The sequence below is a fragment of the Dipodomys ordii genome, unplaced genomic scaffold (assembly GCF_000151885.1).
Source record: "Dipodomys ordii isolate 6190 unplaced genomic scaffold, Dord_2.0 Scaffold22, whole genome shotgun sequence".
Taxonomy (NCBI): Eukaryota; Metazoa; Chordata; class Mammalia; order Rodentia; family Heteromyidae; genus Dipodomys; species Dipodomys ordii.
In genome coordinates, this window is record NW_012267238.1 from 7,203,222 (window position 1) to 7,229,427 (window position 26,206).

Here is a 26,206-nt window from a genome sequence, read left to right on the forward strand (position 1 = left end):
AGACTCGACAAATGGGAATACCTTAAAATAAAAAGTTTCTGCACAGCTAAAGTTATAGTAACCAAACTAGAAAGACAACCAATTAACTGGGAAAAAATACCAGCAATATATCAGACAAGGGTTTAATATCCAGTATATACAGGGAACTCAAGAAATAAATCCCTCCCAAACCTAACAAACCAATTACTAAATGGGCAAGGGAACTAAAGAGAGACTTCTCAGAAGAGATAAAAGTGGCAAACACATGAGGAAATGTTCACCATCCCTGGTTGTAAAGGAAATGCAAATAAAGACAACCCTGAGATACCAACTTACCCCAGTAGGAATGCCCCCATCCTAAAGTCAACCAATGACAAATGCTGGAAGGGATGTGGAGAAACAGGAACCCTATTACACTGCTGGTGGGAATGTACACTTATACAACCACTTTGGAAAGCAGTATGGAGGGTCCTCAGAAAGCTAAATATTGACCTCCCTTATGACCCAGCGATACCACTTCTAGGCATCTATCCTGAACAACAGGAACCAGTATACAAGGACACGTGCACCTCCATGTTAATTGCAGCACTGTTCACAATAGCTAGGATATGGAAACAACCCAGATGTCCCACCACAGATGAATGGATCCAAAAATTATCTATACACAATGGAGTATTATGCAGCCATTAGAAAGGACAAAATAATGGCATCTGCAGGGAAATGATGGAGCTAGAAGAAATCATGTTGAACGAGGTATGCCAAGAGCAAAAAGACAAATGGCACCATGGTCTCCCTGATAAGTAGATGTTAAATCCAAAAAGTAAGGTGATATGACAAAATTAACAAGGTGTAAGAAACAAAGGACTTCCACTCATCTGGTCAAATCACTACTAAATAACCCCATGCTGCTGATCACATGTATGGTATATATGTGTACACTGGAGGGAAACCAGGAAGACGACACAGAACTAGAGGGAATCAGAGAAAAACATACAACAGTGGGACCCATCAGTTGCACTGGACATTGATCAAAATGTACTAAGCAACACAATGGCAGCAATGGGAGGGAGGGAACAAGTGGGAAAGAGGGAACAGCTGATGCTATGCAAAAGAAAAGAAATGTACATATCACCCAATGTGGAAGAAATAACCGTATTGTCAAAGCTCACAGAACTCATGTTATAGACCACGACAGACAATTTGCCCCATGAAAGTTAGAAATGTGTCTGTGACTTTAACTAAGCATCACTATCCCACAATACTGTGAAATTTGGGAAATTATGTAATTACTTAATCACAATAAAGAATTTGAAAAAAAAAAAAGTAAAGTAAGCTGGGAGCCAGTGGCTCACGGCTGTAATCCTAGCTACTCAGGAGGCTGTGATTTGAGGATTGCAGTTCAAAACCAGCCGGGGCAGGAAAGTCCGTGAGACTCTTATCTCCAGTTAACCAACAGAAAACTGGAAGTGGCGCTGTGGCTGAAGGGGTACAGTGCTCGCCTTGAGCTGAAGAGCTCAGGGACAGTGCCCAGGCCCAGAATTCAAGCCTCACAACTGACAAAAAACAAAAACAAAAAACCCCGAGGAGAATGTAAAGTAAAACCACAACATTATGCCATATACTCACTAGAGTAAAATAAAAAAATACTAACACACTGTTTTTTTGTTTTGTCTGAGATATAGGCATCTAAACTCAACTATCATCCACTATTTTTTTTTTTTGGGTCTGGTTGTGGGGCCTGAACTCTGGGCCTGGGCGCTGTCCCTCAGCTCTTCAGCTCAAGGCTAGCGCTCTACTACTTGAGCCGCAGCGCCACTTCCGGCTTTTTTCTTTTTGCTTATGTGGTTCTGAGGAATCGAACCCAGGGCCTCAGGCATGTAAGGCAAGCGCTCTACCACTGAGCCACCTTTCCAGCCCTTCATCCACTATTTTTTGTTGTTGTTGCTTTGTGGGGCTTGAACTCTGGGCCTGGGTGTTGAAACCACTTCTGGTTTCCTAGTGGTTTACTGGAGATAAGAGTCTCATGAACTTTCCTGCCTGGGCTGTCTTTGAGTTATGATCTGCAGATCTCAGCCCCCTGAGTAGCTAGGATTACAGGTGTGAGCCACCAGTTCCCAGCTCATCCACTGTTCTTAGACATACAATATTTCAGAAAATCATTTTGAAGTTTCATAAAAAGCTAAGCTTAAGTTTACCACAAAACTCCAGCAATTCCTAGCTATTTATCCAGGAGGTATAAAAGCCTATTGTTATGATATGGATATGATATGTCCACAAAAGGCTCACAGATACCTAAGCCTTTAACACATGAGAGATAACCACCTCTCAGCCTGGGGCTCTGATCTAATCAATCAATTAATAACTTGATGGATTCATAATATGTTGATATATTTGGGAAGTGACAGAGATTAGGAGGTGGAGCCTACTTGAAAGAAGTAGGTTGCTGGAGTTGGGGTAGCCCAGAAGTGTTTAGCCTATAACAGTCTTTTGCTGTTTCTATGCTTCTTGGCTGTCATTCAGTGAGCAATTCTGCTGTACTATGTCACAAGGTTCTGTTTCACTCTGTTTCACCTCAGGCCCATAGCAACAAAGCTGGCAAACAAGATCGAAACATCTGAAATCATTAGTCAAAATAAATCCTTTCTCCTTTGTTTTCTAAAGGTACTTTGTCACAGCAATGATAGACTGAAAAAAAAGTATACACAGAGACAACGCATGAATTTTCATTTCAATGGGTAAGTAGCCCAAACTGGAATGAACAAAACATCAAAAGAGGAATGGGGAGAAAGGTAAGATGGTACAGTAGGAAGCATCAGCCATCAGTCTCCCAATGGCAGAATGTTACTGTTTTGGAAGGCTTGCAGTTTCTAGTCAAAGGCCCAAGCCTTGACATTGAGGTTAATTTTCATCACTTTCAGCTTTTAGCACAGCTGCAGGTATCCATTCCCCAATCATAGGCCTCCACTTGAGGCAGGCAGTTACGTAGGGGTCCCTCCAATAGCCTGTACACAGCATGTTGGAGCCAGGGTTGGCACCAAAGGGTACTGTCCTACAAATATTGGGAATCTGGGGCTGTTCTGATTCTTATCTCTGATTGTAGAGATACAATTAGGCAGGCAGCATTGTTGTTACATCTTCCTCAATTGTTCTTGCTCTTCTGATATAGTTTAAACTCAAAGCAGCAGACTATAAAAAAAGAGGAAAAAACCTGATTTTTCAATTGTCAGATTAAAGTGCCAAGTTTTCATAAAAAGATCATTCAAAGGAAAGAAAACAGATATGGTTTCTCGTGACAGACCTAAAGAGATTTTTAAAAATAACTTTCTTGGGGTCATGTACAGTGGTGCACATCTGTAGGACCAGATTCTTGGGAGGTAGATTGGGAGTATCATGGTGGAAGGCCAGCCTGAACAAAAAATTAGCAAGACTTCCTATTTCAACAACAACAACAACAAAAATGGTGGGCATGATGGCATGCACCTACAATCTCATTTGTTCAGGAGGCATAGGAAAAGGAAGATTGTATTCTGATGTCAGCTAGGACCCAAACATGAGTCTTCGTACAATGTAGAGGACATGTCTTGCAAGCATAAGGCCCTAAATTTATAACTCAGTACTGAAAAAAAATAATACTAACTCATAAAACTATATAGAAAAAGTCAAGAAAATGACAAATGAGCAAGAGATGACCCCACAAAGAAACAAAAGGAAATTTATAGCTGAAAAGTACAATAGCTAAAATGAAATTCTATCATAGTGGGATTTCAGCAGGAAAAAAAATGAGTCAGCAAAATTGAAGATAGTAAAATTATGGGATCTGAATGACAGAAAGTAAACAGACTGAACAAAAGTGAACAGAGCCTATCACTTGTGGCATATCATGATGTAACTACCATATGTATGTGGGTAGGTCCCTTAAGGAGCAGAGAGAATATCTGAAGGAAAAGTGACTAAAATTCCCCTCTAAAATGTGACTTATGAAAGATTACAGTGAACACAGAAAGTCAGCAAATCCAACTAATATGAAAACAACACATTATAATCAAACTTTCAAAAGTCAAAGACAAAGAGAGAATCTTCAAAATAGCAAGACAGAAGACTGCAAACCAGGGATCTTCAATTAGATTATCTGCAAACTTCTCACCAGAAAGAAGCTTTGGAAGCTAGAAGGCAATGGGTTCATATTTTAAAAAACATGAAAAGCTATAAACCAAGAATCCTATAACATCTGGCAAAAATTGTCCTTCGAAAGTATAAAGGAATATAAGATGGAAGGTTCTAGCTATACAAAAGGTGTACTACAATAAATGTTCAAGGAAATTCTACAGGGTGGATTGAAAGAAAATGACAGTAACCTGAAATGTATAAAGAAATAAAGATCTCAATAAAGGTAAACACATGGTGATAAAAGTTTAAATTGTAGCTTTTAAAAATTTTATACATGATTTATGAGAACAAAACATTAAAATAAAAATTATTAGCCTAAAAGCTGGTATTATTATAATTGTTTTTGTTTTCTTCCTAATGTAAGAGACTAGTGTGTATCAAGTAATTCTTAGTTTGCTTTGTAGTACACAATGTAATCATTTGACAGCAACAGCCAAAATGGTTAGAACTGTTCAAGAACATAGTTTTTATTGCAGTATTAAAGGTAGGCAGTATAAATTTGTTTTAGAGTATTATAACTTATAATATTAACTGTAGTACACATGGTAACCACAGAAAGTAGTTAGGGAAAATATACAAAACAAGAAACTTACATGTTTGCTATAAAAATTAAGCACCAAGATAGAAGTGCAGAATGTGAGGAACAAAATTTCCGTAAGGCATAACTTAACAGTGAAGCAAAATGACAGAAGTGCCTCTTTAAATCAATAATTGCTTTAAATGTAAGTTATATAAACTCTTTAATCTAAATACAGATAATGTCACAACCAAACTCAGTTGTTCCTCAATTTATAATGCTGATGTTCCATCCCAATAAAATCATTATGTTTAAAGTATCATAAGATAAAACAATAGCCTACAGCTTGTTTTAGCCTAGACTGTCTTAAAGATGCTCAGAAACTTTCTATTAGTCTATAGTTGGGCAAAAGCACCTAACAGCCTATTTAATAATGAGGTGCTGAGTCTCTCACATAACACTTACATCCAAAATAAATCTGTCAGCACAGTGCACTGAGCAGTGTCAACTGTTCACCTTTGTGAGCACATGGCTGATGGGGAGCTCACTGGTACTGTGCAGTCCACTATCACAACATCACTGTTTGGATGGATATTGCTAGCCTATGGTCAAAATTCAAAATTCAACATAAAAAGTCTACTGAATGTGTACTGCTTCTGAGCCATTGTAAGGTCACGAAGTCTTAAGGAGAACAGGTCAAGGATTGTCTGACATGCTGCTGTGTATAAGAAGCTCAGTGAGATGTGAACAGAAGAAAAGTGAAGGGGTGGAAAAAATTTCCATGCAAATAGTCCAAGATAACAATCCTAATATAAAAATTATGAGTCAAGAAGGACTATATGTATGTACATGTGTGCATATGACACTATATATTAAAGGTTTAACATAGCAAGAAAATATTATGTGTAAACATTTACCCACTAATCATGTAAAAATATGTAAAGTATTAAACTGGATGAATTCAAGGGTGACCAACATTAATAGTTGGAGACTCCAACATCCTCCCCAACAATAACGGACAGAACAACTACAAAAAAGAAATAGAATTGAACAGAATAAATCAACCATACCAAACACATGTATATGATACTTTTGTAATGCTCAAAAATTTTCATACATGTACATGACATCTATTCAAACAAATAAATACATATTCACTAATTTTTTTGGGGGGGTTGTAGGAGTGGCTCAGTTGGAAGAACACTAGCCAATAAGCAAAAGCATCAGGTAACAAGTTTGAATCTCAGTCTCAGACCCCAAAAAATATTTTTAAGGGGGAGGTGGTGGTAGGTGCAACAACATTGTGAATATATTTAATGATACTGAACTGTGTACCTAAAATGGATAACAAATTTTATTGATATTTTACTACAAAGATGTGAAAAATAAGATGAAATGGGTTACCCAATTATGATATATCCATTTAATTAATAACAAATACTTCTACATCTTTTTTCTTTTTTCTTCAGTACTAAGAATTGAACTCAGGACCTTAGATAGCAAGTCATGCAATCCACCCTGCTCCCCCCTGCCCTGCCCCCTGCAACATTTTTTAGTTCTTAGTTTGTTTTTCAGATGGAGTTTCATGTCATCTTTTCCCAGTGCTTTTAATACCACAAGCTTTGTGTCTTTGCCTCCCACATAACTGTGACAACAGGTGTTTGTTTTGAGATATGGTCTTGCTAACTTTTCCCCAGGCTGCCTTACAGTACAATCCTCCTACCTCTAACCCAAGCTGGGATCACAAGTGGGTTTTTGAAGTAGGTCTCACTAACTTTTGTCTGGGCTGGCTGTGAACCAAGATCCTCCTGTGTTTGCTTCCTTAGTAGCTGAGATTACAGGTGCACACTACAGTGCCCAGTCTAATTCTATATTGTTCATGGCAGTAGTTATAGATGTTAATAAATTTGTAATAATTACTTACAACTTGTTTTTAACAAATTTTATGTGCAGTATAATTCAATAACATTGATGAAGAAACAAAACATGAATGGCTTATTCATATACTGGTTTATCTTGTTACTTAATTTTAATCCAATTATAAAATAAAAGATGAAGTTCCTGGTCCTAGAATACAGAGGTGAAACAGCAATAATTTCTTTTGAAGAATACAGTGACACCTCACTGTTTTAATCTGTTCTTAAGCCTTCAGTTCTGAGGTGGTCTTCAGACTCTCACAAGTATCTGATTTCTATGTCCTAATCCATTCCTTCACTTCAGGTGCTGGCTTTTTAACTTGTCTCAGGCAGACTCACTCTCAACATTATCCTGTTGTTAGTGAATTACAGTTCTAGTATTGTTGCAATACAACTTTAGTATTAACTGACAACTATTTGTTTTTTGATAATGCCATATCAGCTAAATCTTTGTGATTCCACTGGGTTCTCCAAGTTCTGTCATCACTATCATCATCACAGTAAATATGCTGTGATAAACTTTAGACTTTAATTCTCATATCAGCTCTGCAAGATCCTTGTTTCAGTTGTTTGTAAAGAGTAGAATGTGGAAGGTCAGACAGTAAACTTATAAAGTGAGTATGTAAAGAAGCCAGAATTACAATTTAAATCTCCTTGACTGCACTCACTTCAACTAACAGAACTATTTCATTTGGACAAGATCAGTATTATATATAACTAGTAATATATATCTATATATATCTCTCTCTCTCTATCTATCTATCTATCTATCTATCTATATATATATAATAACCCTTTCTATGCCCATCAATGAGGTCCAGTACTTTAAAATCCCCTTTGAGGTCTAACACAATTATATATAATTTGGGTCAACACTAAAACTATTGCTGACTAAATGAATAAATATAGTTATTTTAGCAGGAGAAAACAAGATACCTCAATCTGAGTAAAATTCTGCCAACATGCAACACAACAGTTTTTTTTTGATTCTTTAAAAAATAATTAAAGCCACATGAGCAAAAGAAAATTTGGACAAGATTATGCAATAACGGAAAGAAACAACATTCACTTTACTTTTTTTTTTTTTGGCTGGTCCTGGCACTTGAACTCAGGGCCTAGGCACTGTCCCTGAGCCTCTCTGTGCTCAAGGCTTCCAGCTTTTCTCGTTTATGTGGTGCTGAGGAATTGAACCCAGGGCCTCATGCATGCGAGACAAGCACTCTACCACTGAGCCACCTTCCCAGCCCCAGCCACATTCCCAGCCCCTCACTTTGCTTTTTACAGCTCTAATAACTGCCCATACTGGTCTAATTACTCATGATTAATTTGGTGTCTCACTGTAATAGCCTGCATTTGCTTCTAGGCAGCACAAACAGGCATTGTATTTCATGCATGAATTCTATTTAAACCATTCTTCAAAGGACTGATCAATTCTTTTTTCTGGGGAGGGGTACTACTAGGGCTTGAACTTAGGACCTCTCGCTTGCTAAGGCAAGTGTTCTGCAGTTGAGTCATACCCTCAGCCCATTCTTGCAGTGATTATTTTGAGATAGGCTCTATTACATTTTCTACTGTAGCTGAGATGACAGATGTCTTCCTCCATACCCAGCTTCTTCCACTGAATTTTTTTTTTCAATTTTTTTGTCTGAGAGGGGGACTTGAACTCAATCCTTGATGCTTTTGCTCAGTGACTAATGTACTCCCAACTGAGCCATGCCCCAAATGCAATGAGATAAGATTCTTGATAGCTTTTTTGGGGGGAGGGGGGGCTCGGCTAGCTTGGGACTAGAGTCTTTCTCATCACAGCCTATTGTGTAGCTGGTATGACAGGCATTTACTATGGCACCCAACTATGGATTGAAACAACATTTCAACAATTTATTTTTTTTTCTTTTCTTTTCTTGCCTACGTTTATCATCTTATCCCAATCTCAGCTTCTTGAGTAGCTAGGATTATAGGCATAAGCCACTATGCCCAGTTTGGAATTCTTAAAAAAGAAATCACACAAAAGATGCTTATTTAAAAGGTTCTCAATTCTTCAGATATATTTTCCATTCAATCAGACCCTAGTGTGCTAGATAACAGAACACTGAAGTCCTCATACACTTAAACAGAGAAAAGGCAAGTTAACGTTCCTTTTCACAAAGAAATTCCAAACTAGAAATGAGAGGGAAGGGGTGGGTTAGAAGGAATTTGTGAGCATGTTGAAAGGACTGACATTGATCAAGACACATTGTATCCTTAACCTTCTTTGTTGAATGGCAAATTCTCTGTACAACTAAAGATAATAAAAAATAAATACTTTTCACTATATGTTGGTAAGAATTTCTAAAATAAAAAATTTATAATTGTAACAGCTGTATTACAAGAGTATGGTTATAATATAAATTACTTTTTTTTAAAGGAAATGAGTAGAACTTCCAAGGGTGGTACTCAGACATTTCAGAGTTAACTTGTTGAGCAGACACTAAGTCATCATACAAATAACAAGCTAATGAAAATGAAGTTTAAGTGAAAAAGTAAGCATACATATTCATTTATATTCATTCTTTTCTGGATCAACCTTAAAATAATAATCAGTCTTAAAATAATCAGCATTAAAAAGTAAAAAGGAGGGGCTGGGAAGGTGGTTCAGTGGGAGAGTGCTTGCCTTGCATGTATTATGAGGCACTGGGTTCGATTCCTCAGCACCACATAAGCAGAAAAAGCCAGAAGTGGCACTGTGGCTCAAGTGGTAGAGCGCTAGCCTTGAGCTGAAGAACTGAGGGACAGTGCCCAGGCCCAGAGTTCAGGCCCCATGACCAGCAAAAAAAAAAAAAAAAAAAAGTAAAAAGGAGAAATAGGAAGAAATTTTCAGTGGCCAAGGAATCTCAACAATTTTTTAAAGGACATCAAACAGATGGTTGAGTGTTGCCCAATGCAGCAAAGCAAGTTTGCCATTATCTGGAATACAGGGTGTATTCTGCAGGGGAGGGAAATGGTCTGCACTTAGAACTTCAGGGAACTTGGAGATGCAGGGATGAGAGTTCATTGAGAACGTCCATATATAACAATTAATCTTTCCTCAGCCTCTCCCCAGAATGTCCATAAAACAGGAAACAGTCTCTAAAGTGGTGGTTCTCATCGATAACACAGAATACTCAATCTCACTCCAGTGTTTCTGATGCAGTAGTGTTTGCTAGGGACTCTGGGCAGGAAGGAAAGGGAAGTGACCATTAATGGTTATGGACTTTCTTTTGCAGTGATGAAAATGGTAAAATTTGATAATGGTGATGATTTTATAACTATGAACACAGTAAACACTACTTGTAAATACTGCTCTGTATTTATTATGGTTTTACAACTCTTTGAACATAATATTGAGCTGTAGATTTTTAAAGGGTGAATTTCATGGTATGTGAATTGTGTCATAATTAAGTTGTTCTTAAAAAAAGTTTACGTATCCGCATAGAGGTCTACCAAACAAATTTTATCATCTATCAAATTATTTCTCTCCTTTGTCTTTTTTTATACTAAACGTACTGAATTTTCAACTATTTCTTTAGGCTATGATAACCAGATCCTTCATGAACCTGGTATCTATCCTTAAGTCAGACAGGATGCAAAGTCACAACATTTTTTTTTTTTTTTAGTCACAACATTTTTATATAAAGTTAACAGGGTCTAAGTATTTAAGAGTTGATAAAGGAACAGGACAGAGAAGCTATATAGATTTCTAGCTTTTGAGGTTTGGTTAAATGTAAGTCAAGGACAATAGGTTAAATATAGCACAAGAGTACCAAAAGAACCAGGCTCCATTGGCTCACACCTTCAATCCTACTCAGGATGAAGTCCATGAGAGTCTTTTCTCTGATTAACCATCAAAAAAGCTGCAAATGGAGCTGTGGCTCAAGTGGTAGAACGTTGACCTTGAGAAAAAAAAAACAAAAAACAAAAGCTCACAGACAGTACCCAGGCCCAAACACCTATACCTACACACTTACATACCTACACAAACACACCTCCCCCCAAAGACAAGACATTCTAGAGCCAAATCAATACAAGTAACATATATTAGTGTATCTGAAAGATGATACAACATAAAATGCTCTATAATAATGGGGGGGGGGAGAGATTAACTGAATTTCTGTTGCTTTAAGAATATAAAAGGGCACCAGTGGCTCATGTCTGTAATTCTAGCTATTCAAGAGACTGAGATCTGAAGACTGCTTCAAAGCTAGCCCATACAGAAAAGTGTATGAGACTTTCTCCAATTAACTAGCAAAGATGTAGAAAAGGAAATATGGTTCAAGTGGTAGAGTACCAGCACTGAGCAGAAAAAGTCAAGCAAGAGCAGGCAAGTTCAAGCTCCTATACCCGCATGCGAGTTCACACGTGCACACACACACACACACAGACACACACACACACACACAGCAATAAAATCTGCATCAACTACAACAGTGGTTTTTAAATATGGATACTTTAATATTTATCTCTATATGTATGTTATTAATAACATTACCTATAAATTTAATCCAACCTATATAAGTGAAACTTCACTTTTAAAATGACTGTCATGCTTACAATTCATTATTTAAAGCTCACCTTGCTCAGTAGAGTTTATGAGGTCATGAAGGTTGAGATAATATATGTTTTGTTCATACATGCATTCTTGAACCTAGCCTTTTGCTTGGCATAGTTGCTTTTCAGTAAGTGCTGAATTTAAATTGAGTTTGATTTTTCAGCCTTGAATGAGGCAATGTGGTAGTAATAGAAAGACAAAGAACATGATATAGTTTGAAAATTTTATAATTTAATGAAAAGATATAGAAACAGATACCTTCAGTGTTTTTTTTGTGACTAGGATATCAACCTCTTTCCAATAAATATCCCAATTTAAATCTCCATTTTGTATTAACTAATAGTTATAAAATCAAATAAGTCATAGTCCCTATCTTCAAAAGCTCAAAGACGAAGCTAGGAGAATAATTCAATGATTCCAGTGAAACAAACTAGGTAAGCACAATGCAACAACGGAATATATAAAGATACTTAAACAAGACAGAAGTAGGGGTGGTGGTGACAGAATACTGGGGAGATACTGTTTAAGTTCAGTTTATATCAATGGCCAAGAGTTAGGGACAAAGGCACAGAGGAAAAAAACATTCAAAGCAGAAAAACAATATGTAAAAGAACACAAATCCTTGAAACAGGATAATGTGCTTAAAATATTTTAAGTGGTTTAAGACAGTTTAAACAATGTGAATTGGAAACAAATAATTAAAAGGATACAAAGGGTGTGGAAAAATAATTTGGAATGACATACATACATAATTTGATGAGGTAGAAGGTTAGTAATGCCATTTCTTGGGATATAGAATTCAGAAGGAAAAAGGATTTAAATTTGAATGTGTTAGGTCTGAAGTGCTGTACAACAGTCAAATGAAAAAGAAAAATAATTCAAGTTACAAGTCAACAGCTAAGCAGAGAATCTATGTTAGAGATATGACCTTTACAAAACTATTCTTGATCATCACTTTACATTCATCTAGGTTTTCAATTCTGTACTAACACTTCTTCATTAAAACCTCCAATTCTTTAAATCTACCACTGCCCCAATACCACTCAGTATCTCTATTTTCTTATTAATTACTTAGTACAGAGTTCTTGGCCCAACATTATAGCCATCAGAATCTATTTCCAATTAATTAAATTTACTTAGCACTACCCAAATTCTGGCTAATCCATACAACTTTTCTACTTGAACTCAAGCCAATTAACTATTCCTACTAAAAACCTTCTATACTTGCTGATCAGTCCCCCACAATGCTCATCTTCTGGCTCTTTTACACAAAAAACACAATTGATAAGGTGATAATTAACAAAGTCTCTGAGTCATTTATACCAATAGTCTCTTAATTCTTATTTTTTAACATGAATAATGCACTAAAAGAAGAAATCTCTCTTTAAGGCCCACCCTCAAGACATCAGCATAAAGAACCTTCAGGATTATTCATACATAATCAAGAAACAATGGGGGATAATTAAAGATTTTAGTTTCCTGGTAATATTTCCATGAAATGGAGTAAAAAGAATGATTACCATATTCTTAACTCCTAAAGAAATTATCTCAGGTTTTATAAACAGTAGAGAAAAATTGGAAAGATTGAGAATTTGTGCTTTGTAAATTAATGTAATGATAATTAAAATTGAGTATGTTAGTACTCAAGTAGTGCTAAGTAACTCAGTTTAAATGATTGTCAGAAAATGAAATTTTAACACTCAGTTATAAAGGTTACCTCAGTTTATCTCAGTTTCACATGTTGACATTCTCATCTCAGCCAGAGCATAAGAACACTCTGGGCAAGGATGGTTTGGGAGCTCAGTATTGGAAATGACCAAATAACCCAAGGGAATGAACAGAGAATTGCTCGTATCAGTCACAACCTAACCAATTAATCAGAGCCCAAGCTGAATTTTCCCACAAAATGAAAAGTAATATTATTAAAGTAATAAAGCACTACTTTCCAAATTCTAAAATTTTAAGAAATAAAAATTAGCATACAAGCCACTTTTTTAACAAGTTGAATGTTAGTATGGATTTTTCCCATGCATATATACGTGTGTGTGTGTGTGTGTGTGTGTGTGTGTGTGTTTAACTTTGCATTCTACTTTATAACCATTTTTTTTTTTTTAAAGAGCTTTGGGTTTGAATCTAGTGCCTTGCCCACACACTGCCACTGAGCTATATTCCCAGCCCCTCATGCCACTTAAAAAAAATTCTTATAATAAAGATGATGTGCAGAGGGGATGCTGTTTCATCCTAAGTCAGGCAATGAATACATTTCTTTCTGGGTAATGTCACCCCTTCCTTCGTTCTATCTCAGTTTTTCTCTCCATTCCCACACACAAGTTGTACAGTTCATTTTCAACATAGTGTCTAGTGAGTACCACTGCTGCAATTGTTCACACTTTGTCCCTCCATTTCTGTGGACCCCTCCCCCCCAAAGACAAACAAGACAAAAAGAAAACAAAAACAACAACAAAAACTCCCTCTTGTTTAGGAAAAAAGTGTCCTGGTACTAGTGGTTTACACCCAGAATTCTAACTGCTCAAGAATTGTGGTTCAAAGCTAGCCTGGGAGGTAAAGTGTGTAAGACAACTATCTATAATTAATGACCAAAAAGCCGTAAATAGATCTGTGGCTCAACTGTAGAGTACTAGCTTTGAGCACAAAAGCTCAGGGACAGTGCCCAGGCTCTGAATTCTAGCTCCAAGACTGGCACACATGTATGTGCACATACACACAAATACACTGTAAAGTTTTATCAGTTTCAATGGTTGTACAGTAATCCATTATATGGATGAATCATAACTGACATAACCCTCAGTATATTGTCAGGATCTGAAACATTCCATCTTAATTTTCAAGTTCTTTTGTTGAGCACTTCAAATTATTTATAAAAATTAAGATAGAGTCTTATGGTCCACACCTATAACTGTAAGCTACTACATGGGAGGTAAGATCAGGAAGAACATGGTTTGTAGCCAGCCCAGGCAAAAAGCTTCTGAGGCTTCCAATTCAACCAATAAAAGCTTGGCAAAATTTTATACACCTATCACCCTATCTATATAGGAAGCATAAACAGAAGAACTGCAGTGCAGGACTAAAGAGGGCAAAGATACAGGACCCTATTTGAAAATAACTAAAGGAAAAAAAGGGGGGGCAACAGGGGAGAGGGGAAGAACTGATGTATAGCTCGTGTGGTTGAGTAATTGCCTAGCAAGCATGGGATCCTGAGTTCAAACCTCAGTACTACCAAAAAATTACTATTTCAGCTGGCTCATGCCCGTAATCCTACTCAGGAGACTGAGATCTGAGGATTGCAGTTAAAAGCCAGTCCAAGCAAGAAAGCCCATGAATGCATATCTCTGATTAACTACCAAAAAGCTAGAAGTGGTGCTTTGGCTCAAGTAGCAAAAAAAAGCTCAGAAATAGCACCTGGACCCTGAATTCAAGCCTCAGAACTGAAACAAAAACAAAAACAAAACCAGTTACTATTTCATGACCTATATTTTCTTATGTTAGTTTCCTAATCACCACAAACAGGATAATATAAGACAATACAAATTTTTCCTCCTAGCTGTGAGGATTAAAGTCTGATGGCAAAGCCATGCTCCTTCTGAAGGTTCTAGCACAGAAGCCTTTCTTTACTCTTCCTAGTTTCTGATGGCTATCAACAATCCTCAGTATCACTCCAACATGTGTCTCCATCTTTATATAGTCTTCTTTTCGATGTCTCTGGGACCCATATGAACATTGTATGACCTAATTCTAACTTGACTGCATCTACAAAAACTATTTTCAAATAAGTACATTCATAGGTTAGAATTTAACCTTTTTCATGAGACATAATACAAGCCACTAAAGAAGTCTTAAAAAAAATAACATCCCAACCTCTTCCCTCAAAAATGTTAGTATTTTCAATGGAATAACCCCATTGAATTCTTTCATGAATTTAAGATACATGTGAGGTTTTAGCATTCTTATTTTTCCTGTATCCTGAAACATTTCATTATTATTTCATCACAGTGTGACTTGTTTCACCATTACTCATTATTTTTCATTATATTAAAGGAAAGAATATTAAGAAAATGGAAAAATGATGCCCAAGAAGATGTTAAAGTAGTGAGATAAATTATCACCAGTATGTTATCTTCAATTTCCATATTGTAGTACAAAAAATACTAACTATATCATCTTTCAAGAAGGCCTAAGAAGAGCCTGGATACTACACTACTCATATCATTTTATAGCTTTCATGAGAAACAGTTCGGAATTCAGACCTTTTATTTTCTTTTTATTTATATTTCCCTTATAATAACAGAAGAAAAATGATGAGAAAAACTGTTCATTATTATGTGAAAGCAAAAAGATAGTAATAATCTAGTCTCTAATGATCATGGTAAAATTGGTTGTATTAATGAAATCTCAATGAGCCTTCAGATACACAAACATAAATGAATCATACCTTTGAAAGGACAAAAAAGATACTCAGTACTTTCTTCCAGTTAGTCATTCCACAGTAAGGATTTCATCATGCAATAATGAGTAATAAGAATTGAACCACTCATTTCACTAAAAATATATGCAACAGTACTTTCATTGTTTATGATATTTATGCACTAATATATAATGTGCTTAATATGGTTAATAACTGCATAAATGCTGAAGGCAAATATGATACAAACACTTTTGGAAGGAAAATGAAAAATTTCCCCTTGGTACACCACCTTTATAATACCAACAAAAAAACTTTTTAAAATGAAAAATTCCATTAACATGATCATTCTAATTGGTAATTTAAAAATGTTTTGAACTGAGATCCAGCACAACTATGTTTATTGCAGCATTATTTACCATAGCTAAGATAGGGAACCAACCCAGATGCCCCTCAGTAGATGAATGGATCAAGGAAATGAGGTAAATATACACAATGGATTCTATGCCTCCATCAGAAAGAATGACATTGCCCCATTTGATAGGAAATGCAAAGACTTGGAAAAAATTATATGAAGTGAAGTAAGCCAGGCCCAAAGAAACATAGATCCCATGGCTTCCCTTATTTGCAATAACTAGTATATGTCTGAGTTAAGCAGAAAAGGTCAGATAAGTCGATGTTAGGGAAATGAACCCCAAGATAAGCATTCAGATGTTTTTTTCTTTCATGCGATTGTTTCTAACATATTTATAAGATGACTTCTTTGTTGCTTTGTATGTCCCTCCCCCAGCTGTTTTCACTGTATTTGATGTTGGTATAATTTGTGGAGGGGAAGGGAAAAAACAAAGTGTTTAAATAGGGATACAGGTGGACCCATTGCAACAAGGAGATGTACAAGTCGTTATGTCAAAAAATGAACTTTACAACTTTGGTGGGGGGGGAGGATTAGGTAGGAGGGGGTAGGGGGTGGGAAGGGATGGGAAGGGGACACAAAGGAGGAGGCAACAATGCTTGATAAGAAATGTACTCATTATCTTGCTCATGTAATTGTAACCCCACTGTACGGTATTTTCATGATAAAAAAAAAAGAAAATGTGGTATATATACACAATGGAATTCTATGCCTCCATCAGAAAGAATGACATTGCCCCATTTGTTAGGAAATGGAAAGACTTGGAAAAAATTATATTAAGTGAAGTAAGCCAGGCCCAAAGAAACATAGGTCCCATGGTTTCCCTTATTTGCAATAACTAGTATATGTCTGAGACAAACAGAAAAGGTCAGATAAGCTGATGTTAGGTGAAATGAACCTCAAGATAAGTATTCAAATATTTTGCTTTCATGCGATTGTTTCTAACATATTATAAGATGATTTCTTTGTTGCTTATATGTATACCCCTCCCCCACAGTATAACCCCTGCTTTCACTGTATTTGATGTTGGTATAATTTGTGAAGGGAAAGGGAAAAAACAAATCGTTTAAGTAGGGATATAGGTGGACCCATTGCAACAATGAAATGTACAAGACGTTATGTTGAAAAATGAACTTTACAACTTAGGCGGGGGTAGGAGGGGACCTTAGTGGGGGAGAGATGGGAAGGGATCGGAAGGGGAAACAAAGGAGGAGGCAACAATGCTTGATAAGAAATGTACTTATTAGGGATGGGAAGGTGGCTCAGTGGTAGAGTGCTTGCCTTGCATGCCAGAGGCCCTGGGTTCGATTCCTCAGCACCACATAAGCAAAAAGAAAAAAGCTGGAAGTGGCGCTGTGGCTGAAGTGGTAGAGTGCTAGCTTTGAGCTGAAGAGCTGAGGGACAGGGCCTAGGCCCAGAGTTCAGGCCCTATGACTGGACCCCCCGCCCTTCTCCCCCCAAAAAAGAAATGTACTCATCTTGCCCATGTAATTGTAACCCCACTGTATGGTATTTTCACACACACACACAAAGTTAAAAAAAATGTTTTGAACTTAGGAAAATAAAAGATGCCCACTTCCCTTCAACAAAGATCTCAAAAGTATTGTTTTTTGACAATGAGTGCAAAAAACCAAAAGTAAAAAGAAATTAGAGCTAGCTAAATATTAAATGTGTATTTGAAATCTGAAGTCAATAATTATAATATGTATTCCAGTTAAATATGTCAATGATGAATCATAAGCTGTATTTACAGTGCTGTGCCCATTGGAGTGCTTTCAATTCAAGAAATGCGAGATTAAATTCTGAATTTGTCAGCATCAAGAAAATGACAGAAAGACACAATGGTGAAAAACACATGCTTGTATAATTAACATATAAAGACTTCTTCCATCATGATGAAAGAATGACACTGCCCCATTTGTTAGGAAATGGAAAGACTTGGAAAAAATCATATTAAGTTAAGTGAGCCAGACCCAGAGAATCATGGGTCCATGGTTTCCCTTGTTTGCAATAATTAGTATACATCTAGAATAATCTTAGCAGATGAGCAGAATAGCTCAATAGCTATCTTATATTACCATATAAGATGATGCTAAGTGAAATGTACTCTAAGATATGGACACAAGAGGTTTTTCTTTGTTGTTGTTGTTTTTAATGTAGTATGTGATTTTTTTGTTTTTTATATTCTTCCCTCATGGTATATCCCCTGATGTCACTGCATTTGATTTTGGTACCCTGGAATTGTATGTACATTTATTTGAATTAGGGAAGAGAAGGGGAACAACAGAATGTTAAGACAAAGAACAAGGGGGAACCAATGCAACAGCGACATACACAAGACAGTATGTTGGAAATGATCTGTATAACTTGGGGGGGGGATTGGGAGGAGGGAAAATGGGAGAAAAATGAGGGAAGGGGTAACAAGTTTGATAAGAAATGTACTTATTACCTTGCTTATATAACTGTAACCCCTTGGTATATCATCTTGACACTAAAAAAAAAAATGCTCTCTGAAAAAAAAAAAAGAATTCTTTTACCCCTTTCAGAGCAAAAGGGTTTATATAGGCATTTCTCCAAATAATATATACAAGTGGCCTACAGGCACATGAAAGGATGTTCAGCGTCATTAGCTAGTGATTAAAGAAATGCAAATCAAAAACATAATAAGGTATAACATTATTTCTCCTGAAATGGCTGTAATAAAAGACAACAGTAACTATTGACAAAGATATGGACAAACTGTTATCTTTACACCCTGCTAATGGGACTGTAAAATGATGCAGCCTCTCTACAAAATAGTTTAGCAATTCTTCACATAATTAAAACTGGAGTTGTAATGACACAAAGTTCACTTCTTAGATACTTGCCCAGAAAGATAAAAACATATCCACACAAAAAATTCTACTCCATTGCTTGGAGCAATATTATTTATCATAGCCAAAAAGTAGAAAAAAATAAAGGGTATATTATCTAATAAATAGGCTAGACAAGATATGATAGATTCATGTAACAAATTTTTTTGGATGATATTATTGATACATGCTGTAATATGAAGAATATTTAAAAACATTATGCTAAATAAAATAAGCCAGTCACAAAATATAGTATTTTATGAAATTTGAAATATTCACAATATCCAGAATACATGAATTTGTATAGATCAGAAAGTAGATTAACTGTTGTCTAAGGTAGGTGACAATCACTAAACAGAGGGTAGGGAGTGGCTCCTGATAAGACAATGTTTCTTCCTGGGGTGGTAAATATATTCCAAAATTATGATAATGATGTTTGAACAACTACATATTAAAACTTACTGAATTATACATGTCAATTTTTTATAGTATGCAAATTATCTCTCCATAAAGTTCTAAAATCAGATCTGCTACCATTCTTAGGAAAATTCTAGTAAAGTTGATTTTTGCCATCACTTTATCTTTACATTTGCACATCATTCATAAGATGGATTAAACATAGTAAAAACAGGGACTGGCAGTGGTAGCTCATGTCTGTGATACTAGCTATTCAGGAGCCTGAGATCTGAGAATCACAATTTGAAGCCAGACTCAGGAAAGAAAGTTTGTAAGTCTCTGCTACATGCTCACTTACATCTGTGTGAATGAAGGCTTTAATTTTTAAAAATTATATGTTAACAGGAATAGGAATTTTCTAAGACATGCCCAGTATCGCCTTACCACAGCCAGTTCTGAAAATGTCCTAGTCTAACAGTGCTAGATTTTCTATAAAGTCAACTTCTTGGAGCCACCAAACAACATCTTCCTGTCTCAAAGATGAACGTAAAAATAGCCTAGGGGCACATAAAAAAATAGTTTTTTTAATGCAGCCCCTGCTAACCTGGAAGATTTCATTCTCTCATTTCTGATTTCAAAATGCTAGAATTAATATGTATTTTTACGACATTAAAAAAAAGCCTGGAAAGAAGTTAAAAACAAGATGAAAGGTACTGGGATTACAGGTTGTATATTATCATGCCCAGTGACCTTTTTATCCTGTAAGTAAAATATGTACACAAAATAATCTATTCTAAGATATTTCCTTTGAGTTTTTTGATCTGTGCACATTGAACACAATGGGAAGCATTTTTCTCTCAGGCTATTTTCTGAAGACATTTGCTTTTTGCTCACACAATGTTTGTATGAACAAAAAAAGATGTACTAAGGAAATTTAGTATTCACTAGGTCAGCATTAAGAAGGTACTTACAGAATCTAACACAACACAAGATTTGGACAAGACTTTAAAGGTTTCTGGTCCAATTCTGTGTCTTTAAAAAGCAAATTGGACCCAAAAGAATGTAAGACTTTCCAAATGTCTGAAGAAGAAAGAATTGAGAATTCATTTGATTGTACTTAGAGACTTGCTAATGGAACTAAGGGTAAATTGAAATCAATTAGCATTTCTTTTCAGCTATTTCAAGTGCTTTTTCTTTTTCTTCTATTTTTAAAAATTTTCTTAAAGAGATTAAGTCAGTACTTGGTTGACTTGAGAACTATGTACTCCCTTTATTCCTATACAGATGATTATCTACCTTTAAATGTTGATTGTATGGTTAAGATTTAGGCAAGAATAGATTTTTATTAAAAACCAACTTTATATTTTCTATTAGATATTTACTAAAACTAATGTGCACTCCTTTGGTAAGAAATTTGGATATTTTAAACTGTCAGTCTAAAAAACTTATGTAAAACCAAATGGACTAATGAGAAAGACTAGTTTCAATTTTTAGTTTTGTGCATTGAGAGAGGAGGCACTATTTCTCTTTCCCCAAATCACAATCAGCACAAGCAAGTAAGAAAATAAAGTTCTTTACCCTGCCATCACTTCAAGATGAAGTTGTCCCGAGACAGTTAAGAAAGCAGGAACATCGAAGAACTTCCCCTTGGGTACATTTATTTTGCTTAAAGGCTGAAAAAAGAGACAAAAGCCACAAAAAGCTATTATTTATTTTCCTTTGGTTTAACACAAATCACTTTTAATATAAAATACAAGTAAATCACTACAAAAATTTATAGGCAGAGTAGGGCAGAGAAGCACATGCCTGTAATGTCAGCACTTGGAAGCTGAGGCAGAAGACTATTGAATGCAAGGCCAGTCTAGGGGTACAGAGAGATATCCCGTCTCAAAAAACAGAACAAGAGTCGGGAGCAAGATAGCTTGAGCCTGTGGGTGTGCCACAGTGGAGCAATGCCTAAATCAAAGGAACCTGTTTCTTTAAGCTCTTCTGGCAGTGATTCTGACAGTGAAGTTGACAAAAAGTTACAGAGTAAAAAGCAAGTTACTACAGAAAAGCAAAGGACAGGCAAGACTTGGAGAGCTCTGGCATCTTCTAAGCAGAGCAGCAGCAGCAGAGATGACAACATGCTTCACATTGGGAAAATGAGATACGCAAGTGTTTGGGACTTTAAAAGGAAAGTTCTAATTGATATTAGAGAATATTGGATGGATCCAGAAAGTGTAATGAAGCCAGGAAGAAAGGTATTTCTTTAAATCTGGAGCAATGGAGCCAGCTGAAGGAACAGATTTCTGACATTGATGATGTAGTAAGAAAACTGTAAAATCTGAGCCATATAAAACCTCTACTGTTCTATTTGTTTTAATCTATCTTTTTACACTGGCTTTTGTTTTCTAAAATGTTTTCCAAGCTATTGTATATTTGGATTGCAGAACTATTTGTAAGATGAATACTTTTTTTTATTAATGTGCATTATTAAAAATGTTTTGAAAGAAGCTCATTCTCAACTTTATTAAGGAGGATTGCTTTCTGTCTCCCATCTAGTGTAAAATAAAATTAAGTAATTACAAAAAAAAAAACAGAACAAAACACTACAGTGCAATTAAAAGAATGAATGTTCCTTTGTGAAAATGAGGCACATACCTAAAGAGAATGATTACATATGTAGTACTAATGCCAAGGAAATTTGCCCTGTATTTTCAATGCAGGTACAACTAAAGAATATACTGCTTTTTTTTTTTTTTAACACATTTCTTGGTAAAAGATAATTCTGAGTAAGGGACAAATCAAAGAAAGAGATAATGAATTAAAAACTTTAAATATGCAACATTTCATAATCTCTTCAAATTTCGATCCACAATTAAAACTTAATTTTCTCAAGGGACCTGTCTATAAAATGTCTTATTACTAAAATACTAGTATTAATACTGATTTGATAATCAACATAAACTATTATAATCCACAGGTTTCAACCACTCAGAGTGAAAATACTTTTAAAAGAGAAAAACTTGTCTATACTAAATACATACCTTTTTCTTCCTGTCATCCCTAAATAATATAGTGAACCCTCTACAGACCTCTGCTGAAAGATGATTTAAAGCATACAGAAAGATGTGCATGGGTTATAGACAAATACTGCATTTTTATAAGGGACTGGAACATTTGTAGATTTTGGTATCCTTGAAGATCTTAGAATAAATATGTCAGAAATACATCAGGACACTTATATTTAAAATTCTTGGCAACAAACAGAGGTGGAGTAGGATCCCTATTGTGTGTGGGGGGGAGGGAGGGAGAGAGAATTCCAAGTTATGCATTCTCACTCTGGTTTTTCACTCATGTAGGTACTCCTCTATATTGTGATTTGAAAGCAGCTCATGAAGAAAAGTCTAACAGATTCTGCCTCCAAAATAACCAGCAAAAAGCAGAACTGGAGGTGTGTCTCAAGTGTAGAGTGCCAGTTGAATAGGAGGAGTTTAATTCAAGCCACAGTACCAGCATACACAGACATAGACACAGACAGACAAACACACAAATGTTACATTAACTGTGAACTTAATTTGACAATATTAAAGTGGCATTATAAAGTATGTGTTATGAAAAATAATCAAAGAGAGTAATGTTGGCAAAACATGTGGGGGAGGTATCTCCAAAGACTTACTTCTAAACAGATGATCCAAAAACAGAGTAAAGACTGTGAGGACTTTGTAAAACAGTCTAGGTGATAGCAACCAGAAAATTGCTGAGTCGACAAAGAGCAACTTGTCAGGCATGAGTAGCTCACACCTGTAATCCTAGCTACTCAGGAGGCTGACATCTGAGGATTGTGGTTCAAAGCCAGCCCAGGCAAGAAAGTCCTTGACTCATCTCCAATAAACCACCAGAAAACCAGAAGTGGCACTGTGGCTAAGTGGTAGAGTGCTTGCCTTGAGCTGAAGAGCTCAGGGAGAGAACCCAGGCCCAGAGTTCAAGCCCCAGGATGGACCAAAAAAAAAAAAAAAAGTAGCATTCAGGGAAGAAGTAGGTTGGGAGGGATGGGTGAGAATGTTGAAAGGGGTGACACTGATGAAGATACATTGTATTCATAAAAGGCTTCTTTAATTGACAACTCCTTTGTACAATTACTTACAGATTTTTTAAAAGGTGCTAGCCTTGAGTGAAAAAGCTCAGGCTGGTGCCCAGGCCCTGGGTTCAAGCCCCAGGGATGACAAAAAATAAAAAGTATTTTAGAAGTATATGAGGCTTCTCCTTAAGACAACAGTTCCTTCCAAGATGAATAAAGATTATGTTTTTACATTTTTTTGAAGATTGACAATGTTTTTTTAAAAATCTTTTCATTATATAACATGTATAAATGATATAAAAACTATATGTAAAGTTTTTTACATAACAATCTTTTAATTACAAAATACTCTGTGATTTTTATAAAAAATAACAGCAATATGAGATCTGTACTTAAAAAATTAGAATTTACCTAACAACAGCAGAGTGCACATCTTTTCATGTGCACTCCAAAACTTTTAGCCTGACTCACAACTGTAATCTTAGGTATTCAGGAAGCTAAGATTCAGAGGATTGTAATAAGACAGCTCATACATAGAAGTTTGTGAGATTCCACCTCCGAAATAACCAGCAAACAAAGCAATGCTTGAGTTGTGACTCAAGCAATAAGAGTACTAGCCAAGTAAGCAAGCCATGTGAGTGAAAGGCTCTGAATTCAAGCCCCAGTACCCCCCACCCATTTTTTAAAAGACTAAAATCACACAAAATATCTTCTTTGACCATAATGGAATAAAACTAGAAATGCAAAATGGTATATTCCTCCAAGGGAAAATATTTGGTGATTTCCTTAAGAAGCTAAAATAGTATGATTATGATCCAGTAATTCTACAATAGTCAAAAGTAGAAACAGCTCAAATAATCATGAATGGAGACATGGATAAACAAAACTTGATACACAAAACAGAACATTATTCAGCAGTAAGAAAGTGTGTGTCTACATATTCTTTCACTATAAACTGTTTAAATATTTTATGTACTAAAACAGATAAAACTTAAGAACATTATGTAAAACAAAGGTCAGCATATGTAAAATGCCACACTGTATGACTCAATTGATATAAAATAGATAGAACTGACAAATCCACAGACAGAGATAGTGGGGAGGTGATATTTAATGGACAAAAGGTTTTTTTCTTCTGGAATAATCAAAGACAAAAATTTAAGAGAAATGATACTTATTGAATGGTCTGTTTATGTTATATGAATTTATCTCAATTCTTGAAAAGCATATATTATATTAGAAAGTATTTATTAACCAGGCATAGTGGACTATACCTATAGTCCCACCTACTCAGGAGACTGAGACAGGTGGGTTACTTGACAAGGCTCAGGAGTTCAGGACCAGCTTGGGCAATACAATGGGGCTCCGTGTTTCTTGTAATTATTAAATCTGATTAGTCTTAAAAATCTACTTGACGGGGCTGGGAAGGTGGCTCAGTGGTAGAGCGCTTGCCTTGCATGCTCAAGGCCCTGGGTTCGATTCCTCAGCACCACATAAGCAAAAAGAAAAAAGCAGGAAGTGGTGCTGTGGCTCAAGTGGTAGAGTGCTAGCCTTGAGCTGAAGAGCTGAGGGACAGCGCCCAGGCCCAGAGTTCAGGCCCCACGACCGGACCCCCCCCCAAAAAAAATCTACTTGACTAGGATTACAAATTTAAATTTTAGGACTGGAATTTTATTTTATTTTTTTGTTTTTAGGGTTTTTTTTGGGTCCAGTTGTGGGGCCTAAACTCTGGGCCTGGGTGCTGTCCCTCAGCTCTTCAGTTCAAGGCTAGCGCTCTACCACTTGAGTCACAGCACCACTTCCGGCTTTTTTCTTTTTGCTTATGTGGTGCTGAGGAATCGAACCCAGGGCCTCAGGCATGCAAGGCAAGCGCTCTACCACTGAGCCACCTTCCCAGCAGGACTGGAATTTTAAATCTCTCTCTTATCTGCTGTGCCCCTGGGACTCTTCAAAAAGTTTCTGCCTAGCCCTTTACTTCTCTGAAGCTGTTTATATTGAGTATTTTGTAAGCAATGCAAAACTGATTTGATACCAACCCACATAAACAAAAGCTCTTTGGGGTTCTTTATGACTTTTCAGTATAAAGGGATTTTGGGAACTGCTAGGCCATTAGCGTGTCTCTCCCACTAGAAGAGAAGAGAAAATATATCTAACCAAGATCCTAAATAAAGACTTAATAAACAGGTGTCCAAGTAAAAGAAATTACAGACAAAAATCTCATAATCTTCCAAATTTGAAAATCTTTAAATCAAGCCTCAAATCTCCAGAATAATCTTTACAAAACTGCAATTCTGATTTTTCTGAAAACAGCATTAAAAATCTTTTAGTGCCCCTCTAGAATATATCTGGAACTAGCACGGAAGGAACTTTTTTTTTTCTTCTGGTTTTCATCTTTCTAAGTCCTGCTTCCTCTGCTCCCATTCTGCATTTCAGTCATGTTTATGTACTGAGTCCCAGTAGAAGATTTTATCCAAAAGTACAAGACTTTTTTGGGGGGGGAGGAAAGCAACATTTGAAACCAATTCAGTGAAGTCTCTCTCATCCTAATCTATGACTCAGTCATTCGTTCTCCATCTTATAAAATGTATCACAGCTACACAATGTAACTCAGTGTTTCCTTATAATGTACAATAGAAAAAACTTTGCTAGGTTATTCTGTCATTGGAGGACAAAATTATCATAGCCAAGAAACAGAAAACTAAGAACAACCAAAAACATTTTAAGTGTATGTAGCCCAGCAAACTTTCTACCATGGGGGTCTAAAATCCTCCCTGCTTCTTTGAGGATTTCCAAGAAAATATTATCTGTTCAGTAAAACAAATATAGTTAGGTAGTTCCATAATCTCAAGGGAAGGTAACAGGAAAACCCATACAAATCTGCTCTGTCTCTATGTAAAACACAGAGCAAGGAGAAAGCAAG

At 36.1% G+C, this 26,206-nt stretch overlaps 1 protein-coding gene and 1 pseudogene across 1 annotated transcript in view; one reads left to right on the forward strand and one right to left on the reverse strand.

Moving 5' to 3' along the window:
* Nars2 (asparaginyl-tRNA synthetase 2, mitochondrial (putative)) overlaps positions 1-26,206 on the reverse strand; it is a 107,280-nt gene that overhangs the window by 52,636 nt on the left and 28,438 nt on the right. The window contains exon 6 of the mRNA XM_013014133.1: positions 20,802-20,896. Within this exon, the coding sequence (XP_012869587.1) occupies positions 20,802-20,896 (95 nt within the window). The remainder of the gene's footprint in view (positions 1-20,801; positions 20,897-26,206) is intronic.
* On the forward strand, positions 21,161-21,597 carry LOC105984071 (annotated as a pseudogene).